The sequence below is a fragment of the Phodopus roborovskii genome, unplaced genomic scaffold (genome assembly GCF_943737965.1).
Source record: "Phodopus roborovskii unplaced genomic scaffold, PHOROB, whole genome shotgun sequence".
Taxonomy (NCBI): Eukaryota; Metazoa; Chordata; class Mammalia; order Rodentia; family Cricetidae; genus Phodopus; species Phodopus roborovskii.
In genome coordinates, this window is record NW_026126567.1 from 31164930 (window position 1) to 31172768 (window position 7839).

General features: G+C 45.1%; 1 protein-coding gene across 1 annotated transcript in view; it reads right to left on the bottom strand.

Annotated features, from left to right (window-relative positions):
• Samd12 (sterile alpha motif domain containing 12) overlaps window positions 1-7247 on the bottom strand; it is a 421073-nt gene extending 413826 nt beyond the window's left edge. The window contains exon 1 of the mRNA XM_051202548.1: window positions 7090-7247. Within this exon, the coding sequence (XP_051058505.1) occupies window positions 7090-7102 (13 nt within the window). The 5' untranslated portion in view covers window positions 7103-7247. The remainder of the gene's footprint in view (window positions 1-7089) is intronic.
• Between the last annotated feature and the right edge of the window lie 592 nt (window positions 7248-7839).

Here is a 7839-nt window from a genome sequence, read left to right on the forward strand (position 1 = left end):
GGATGTTTTCCTTAGCCATGTGTGCCTATTCCCACACTGAATGTCCCAGGAGCTTCAGAGCATTGACATGACTGTCATTTACGTGTTCAAATGAGGAAAGGCTCACAAGGCTTGGGAGAGATTTGGAAGCCCCTCACTAGGCCCATCACCTCTGTCTTTTCTTGGGGGGTATATCTGCTCTTTAATTGTTCATGCTCCTTTAGATGAATCCTTACCAAGCTCCTATAAGTAACTCCAAGTAAATGTACGGTCCCCAAAACTCACTTAGGTGCCCTTCCTGGGGTAAATATTTTTTCATGTCTCCTCAGGAAATGTTAAGCCAACAAGATTTGTATCTTGTTGTTACCCTGTATATACACATCATCTGGTTATGAATACATCCAAATACGTTTTCAACTGAAGACACTTTATAATGCATCACTTACACATTATTAGTATTATCCTACATAGATACCTACTATTCTACTAAATACTATGTAACATGGTTTAGATACATTCCTGAGTGTGGCAGGAAATTAAGCAGAGATAGACAGCCTGACATCCAGCATATGGCTCAGCCTTTCATGAGCACTCAGTGAGCAACTGCCAGACTGAGTCCTAGTGTTGCCTTAATGTCTATTGGAACTCCCATTGGGTTAATGTACTAAATGCTACATGCATTGCCCAGACATACTGTGAAGGTCTTCTGCACCTCTGCATAACTGCTCAGCTTATCTAGCTATACAACTTGCAAATTTAAAGTGATCACCACTGCTGCTCTGGGCCCCACCAGGACAACTACAAGATGGGGAGGTTGAGAAGAACCTATTGAGTTGGCCTGACCCCCTTTCTGTCCCAGGTTCCAAGGGTAATTGGAGACCAAAATCCATCAAGCATTCCACAGAGATCTATCAAATAACTGGAGACTTGGGATACGATCAAGAGAATAGCATGAATACCTTCCCCAGCATCAAGGCAACTGCGAAGCAGCAGGAGCAAAGAAATTCAACTTGCCAACCTGATCCTCCAGGCCTCAGAGATAAGGGAAGTTGGCTGTGGGAGGCAGTGAGGTGGGCCACCCCTGTCACTGGCAGCTGCGCCATCCTTCTCCGTACTCGAGGAGATGAGCTGTACGAACAGCTTCTTGCACCCACTCTTTAGCAAAGCCAGACTAAATATAGCCACAATTTCTCTTAGGAGCCAGCTCAGAGAGGGTGGCACTGCTCTATTCCACTTCAGGAAATCAAGCAGGAACCAGCATGATTTACAAGAGCACAGCTTCTCTCACTTGCTCCTGTGGTTCCCAAAGAGCCACATGCATGATCCAGATGGGATGGGGAGTGCTGAAGCTGAGAAAGCAAATGACAAGAGTCCTTTGGGAAAAGAATATGCTAGAGTTGACTTAGGAGACTTTTCTTCCATTTTTCTTGTCCATAGGGCAAAACAACCACTCTTCTAGGATTAGGGGAAAACCCCAATAGGAAGAACACATAATACATACATGTCCCATGCCCTTTACCCACTACCCCACCCATAAATCCTAATGAAAGGCTCACTCAATGCTGCTACTCCTCCATTAGCCTGTCCCTAAATGCCCCATTTGTTCTCAGACCTCCCACGTTATCGAAGCTTGTAATTTTATTTAGCACTTACGGCACCGGGTGTATTTGGCTTGTCTTTCACCAAACTGTAGGTAGGAGAGCTGTAGGCAGGGGAACAGAAAGGCTCAGGACCCCTCCTTATTACTTCTGCCACCACAATTGGCATAGTTCTCTGCACATGGACAGCACTCTACTGCTCATTGCCAGAATTATAAAACCTGTCTAAGGACCACAAACGAGGGCCGGCAACAGCACCCCTCTTCTCCTAATGAATCAAAGGCATAGCATCTTAGGAGTTCAAGTATAGGCTTCAGCTTCCCAGTGACCTCTCTCAGTGACATGTCACCACAGCAACCACTGTGACTCAGCACTTCATTCAACTCCACATGTCCCTTCTTTATTCCTACCCTTGTTCATTTTGGCATATGAGAACAGCAAGGCCAATGAGGAAGAAAGGGCAAGATGAAAGGATTTAGTAAGGGCTGGGCTAGGTTAGGCAAGGGATTAGACCCAGCCCTGTCTGAGACTGAAGGAGAAATCTGCAAAAAGCAATGGGTGAAGCAAGAGCTGCTGCCACAAGCAAGTTTCCAATCAGGGGGTTGAGGCCTTGTGTCTTATTCATGGAGCCACCCCCGCTCCCCAGGAGTTTCCAGTGATGAGTAACCAGTCACCATTCTTATTTCCAGAAACAGTGATCAACAGGGGCTGAAGGGGCAGGTAATTCAGATCTGGTGGACTGGAAAACAAAATGAAATTAAGCAAAGAAGAAGAAGGAAGGAACCCTTCATGACATGTGTAGTGGAGGAGAGCCGGAAAAGTTACACTGAAACAACCATTGGGAAGCATGCGCACTTTCTCACTGCTTCTATAGGCCGACGGAACTGGGAAGTTTCAGCGTGGCGGCCAGTTAGGAATTCAAACAATTCATAATCCCACTCAGCGATTCACTCATCTCTCCTCCATTCATTCAGAGTCAGACATAAGAAAGATTGAAACGTAGTTGTAAAAGTCCAGAAGGGATAGCAGTGAAGGGCATACAGGGCGGGGAAGCCATCTCTCTTTTGCATGGAACAGGGAGGTTTCATTAAATGGTTCTGGTAGCTCTCTTTTCGTCCACTCACAGTTCTTCCTAGAGGAGAGACAGTAATCTTACGTGCATGCCTGTGAAAGTCACAAGGCATGGGTTACTCTAGCCCTCTCTCTTTTTCTTTGGGGTATTCTTGGAATCTGTAGGTATCAGTTCTTACTGCTCTCAGAGCAGTGTGAACACGCCTGCTTACTATTGAATCAAGAGTCTAAAAGGTGACCCATGTTGGCTTATGATAAAAGTGACATTGTTATCTCATACTGTTATTCCTTTCTAGGAGTCTGGTTATCAAATCACGATGGGTAGGTAAAGTCGGCATTTACTAGTTCTCAAACCCCACTACCCTATAACTGCTTCTCTTTGTTACAAGTGTCTGTTCTTTTCCTCTATTCCAGTTACCTTGTCTCCCAAGAAGCCAGCAATAAGCAGCGTTTTCCTTCTTACTACAGCAAAACCACAGAATCTGAATGACTGATAAGGCGTCATTCAACAAATGTATCATCAGTTAAGAATGAAAATTCAAATCATAGAAGTCATTTAGAGCACATAGCTTTCCATTGGGAATGCTTTCCTTGATGGGAGGGGAGCTTCTAGTGCTGAAAATTGCAAGTAATTTCCTTGCCATTTAAGAGGAGCTACTCTGTTTGACCTGGCTGCCTCAGAAACACAAAGAGAAGAGTGCTCCCTCATCCTACTTTGTCAAAAAAATGCCAAGGATAAAGGAGTAGAGAAGGATCCAAAGACAGGGAGAAACACCCTTCTTCTCTAGCTCTGGAGAATCATGTGTTTATTCATGAAACAGTCATTGTTTCCTAAGTGCCAAGCACTGCTAAGAGACCACAGAGACAAACCTCACACCGACTACCCTAACAGATTTCCATTTCCCCCTCTCCCTGTAAACTATTACAACTCATTTCTGATAAACAGAATCACACCAATAAGTAGACCTTCCCATGTGTTCTATACATGAAGAATGAGTGACTAGAGGTCTTCCTTCTCCATTTAGAAATACTCAACATGACGATACAATCTCAACACAATGCAGACCATAATATGGAATCATATTCCATGGTAGGATAACACATGTGTATGGAGGCAAGAACAGAAATAAAACAGCGCATAGTTCCACCCAGGAACTGATCACCTTTCAATCATTCATCCATCCATTCATTCATTCACATAAGGTACACACTGGGCTAAACACAAGACCTAACTATAAGATATTAACATCTAAGACAGATATATAGTAGCCCAGGCACCTATAAATGTAAAACAAAGAAAAAGCCATAATTAGGTTAAGAAACAAATAAGACATTCTTGTGTGTGTGTGTGTGTGTGTGTGTGTGTGTGTGTGTGTCACAGTACCCATAAAATATTAAACAAAGGGCACCCCTTTCTATATTAAATAGGAAGCCACACATTAAACAAAATGAGTAAGGGCCCTACTTGCAATTAACATTTTTACAAGCTCAAGTTTACTTAAGGGGAGGATTACACATTATAAAAACCTTCTAATTTGTTACTAATTAGAGATTGTGGCTGGCATGAATAAAGCATCAGGGTGTAAAACAGGTGTTAAGCAGTAGGGTTTTCTCTTAAATGAGAGAAATGGCAGTGAGTATAAGTAACATTTATAGTTATCCTGTGCTCTAGACATCCTTCTATAAGGCCTGTCCTCTACTGCACTATTTCCAATCATCAAACACTAGCAAGCCCATTTTGCTTCTCCCAGATAGAGACGTGAAAGCCCAGATGTTATTACATACTAATTTCCTGTCCAGTTCCTCTGATAAAATTCCTCTTTGCCTGACTCACCATTTCTTAATGAAAATGTATAAACTGATCAATGTTTGGTATTGACCTGGGACTTCTGTATATAATAGTTATACATAATAAGATATTTAGCACTTTGATGGTTCAAGATCATCTCAGCACTTGGGAGGCAGAGGCAGGCAGATCTCTGTGAATTTGAGGTCAGCTTGGTCTACAGAGCTAATTCCAGGACAGGCTCCAAAGCAATACAGAGAAACTCTGTCTCCAAAAACCAAATACTACTACTACTAATAATAATAATAGTAGTATCATCAGGTACGAGGACAAAAATGTCAGTCTGGGTAGCAGATGAAAATAGTAGCTTTGAGTCTTCAAACACTGAGGCTAAGAAAAGGGAACTGTCCTTGAATAAATACCTTCAAACTTCCATTTTATGGCATTTGGGCACCATTATGGAGTCAGTTATAAATGTTCCATGAATGTTTGCTGTTCAATCCCTGGCAAGTTTTGAGGACTTCCTATGGGCAAAGGTCTATGCTAATGTCTTGGAAATTAGAGTGCATGGTCTCCTTTCCTCCAAGGCCTCAGAATCCATCAAGAGACATTAAGTATGGTAAGTGTGGGGCAGATTTAAGCACTGTGATAGGGCTGATCAGATCAGGGAGTCCCCGTAGCTTAGAAAGACAGAAGAGTGGAAGGTCTGGAATGAATTCTTCCAGGAAACATTGTCTTTCCTGAGCCTTGAAGGTCCAGGAGGAAGAACCCCAGAAGGACCTACTTCCTGCTGAAAGCACCCTCTTTGCAAAAACTACAGGCAGGAATCCTTCTCAGTGAAAGTTTAAAGCACTTCCTTTGCCCTCCTTATGATTCAGGCCCAGGGCCTCCTGTTTACTACTGAGACCTTTCAGTCAAGGAAGTCACTAGAACATACAATAAGCTCTTTGAAGCCATCTATGAGCACTTTTTAGAGCCCTTGTTTTGGTAAGGTCTGATTTTACTGGTGCAATTCCCCCACAAGGCAAGAAATACGACTAATTCTATTCTATACTTCTCAAGTGAACAGGAAATTGTCTTTAAGAGCACTGTGGACTGCCAACAAGTGGGAGGGACACAAAAGAGAGATCATAATCAATGTCACCTGGTGGATAAAGTGAAAAGGTGGCTGAAGATAAACAGACTTTGTTCTCAAGCTCATTCTATGTTGGCTTTCTGTTTCTGTGGCATATCTATTATCCATCTGTCTATCTATCTACCTACCTATCTTCATATCTATCTATTTGTACTCCATCATCTATTTATATATCATCTATGTCCATATCTATCCAGCTACCTGTTATCCATCATCTGTCTGCTTATCTACCATCTATCTGCCTATCTGTCTATCTACTATCATCTATCTGTTACCTGTCTACCTATTTACTTGACTACCTGAAAAGAAGGGCAGGGTTTTGCGTGTTGGGGAGGTGGTTATTTTTGTTGGTACAATCGAGGAAGCTGAAAGTAGAGGCATTAGACTGAGACTCTGATCCTGAGATAGCCCAGAGGCCACTATTCCTGAGTTTAAAGGTGTTGAGTGTGTGAGCTGGGCTGTTGCCTTTTAAAGAGTCAGAATATTTCCTGTGCTATCTCCCAAGGCAGAGAGGCCAGGAACAAGCAAAAACCCCTGTGGGTTTTCTTGTCTGTAGCCAACAAGGAACCAGCGCCTTGCCCTTTGGCAAGCAGCCTGATGTGGCTGGCAGCCATGCCTTCTTTTTCTTACTTCTGGTCCCCTCTAGCCCTAAGTGCACTCAGGAACCATAATTTTGGAAGTGAAGGTAGGCTTCCCACATCACCCCACACTCATATTTCATCTCCTTATAGAGGCACAATGAGACATCTAACTTGACATAAGAAACCCTTCTTGTCTACATGCTCCTTTCTGTGTGCTCTAAAGTAAGTGAAAGTGACGTGAATACTTAGATCCCTCCAAAACTGCCTGACTCAACTCTTAATCAGAAAGTTCAAAAGAGGCAGGACTGTGCAATCAAAATGGCAAATTCGAAGTTCAAAAATTACACGAAGGAAGAGGAAGGCAGTCTTCAAAGAAATGAATTTCCCAATCCAAGCAGCTGGCCACACTTCGATGCAGTGAACTTTTGCTAACCCTGGGCAGGACTACTTGGAAACAGGTGTGAAACCTCCCTCATTCTAGGGGCATACCCACTGCAGCCACTGTTGGGGACGCACAGCAAGGGGTCCTCGCTCCAGTGGAAGTCCAACCATCTGGATGACTCACCTGGCTAGGGTCTTCACCCACGTTTGGGTGGCGAAAACGAGCATACCCAGTCTACCCTCGCTAACAGGGAAAGGGGCTGAACCCGCGCTCTGGACTTCCCCTCTTTCCACCCATTTCCAGTACATTGCTCAGGTCTGAGAGCGCTCTTTCCTTCACCTCCTACCCTGAAGTCCCGCGCACCTAAGAGGTCTCTCAAAGGCAAGCGCCTCCTGGCCTCGCAGGGCTCAGGTGAGTACCTGAGGGGGGGGGGGAAGGGGCCCGCTCGCCGCCACCCCCTTTTCTCTCCTCCCCTCCGGAGCCTAGCTTCATCAGGGATGTGTGGATTGGGGTGCGCGGGTTAAGAGGGAGCTTAAAACGCCCCAAGCGTCCCTTACCTTCCACAGCCATTCTCTCAGAGCTTGCCTAACGCATGCATAATTTTCTTGGCCGAGGTACTCCTCCTGCCCAGCGCTCCCCCCCTCCTGTCGCTTTCGCCTAAATATTCTGCGCTCATCTGCTCCAGGACCAACCTGCTGCGGTCACGCAAAGCGAGCACCCGGCTCCTGCTCCGCGCGAAGCAGCATGGGTGTTGTAGTCCGTTCTCTCTGCTCCCAACCGAGAAGCCGCCCAAATATCACTTGGAGCTTAATTCCGACGCCACAGTGAGACTGGGGATATAGATTCTGTGGCAGCAGACTGACTGTTCTGTCTTCTGGGGCCATTGGGAGGGAGTCTTGAGAGAACTAGCATTTGAGAGGACTACATCTCCCAAACTGTCATGCGCTAGGTTTCTTTTAGCTATGAGAGGAGGGACCCGTGATTGAGACCTTAGCTGTCAATTAGAAGCTATTGGGCACCTAGCTGTCTTTAGGCAGGAGGCTGAAGGGCTGTGAGCCTCTGAGTGGGTGCTGTGTTCTCTTTCTGGGCCCCTGGACCCTTGCCATTATGGGTCAGTGAGGAGAGTAGTGGCTGCCCCCACCTCCCACCCGCCTCGCCTCGTGCCAGGGACCTGCTGCAGAAGGTGCATGGAAACTTGTTCCTGTGCATTCTGTAATGTTTGGGTATCCCAGCAGGAGAGACAGATGACTTTTGATCCTCTCAGGGTAAAGACTGATATGGGGAGTGGCTTAAAATTTTTCCAATGG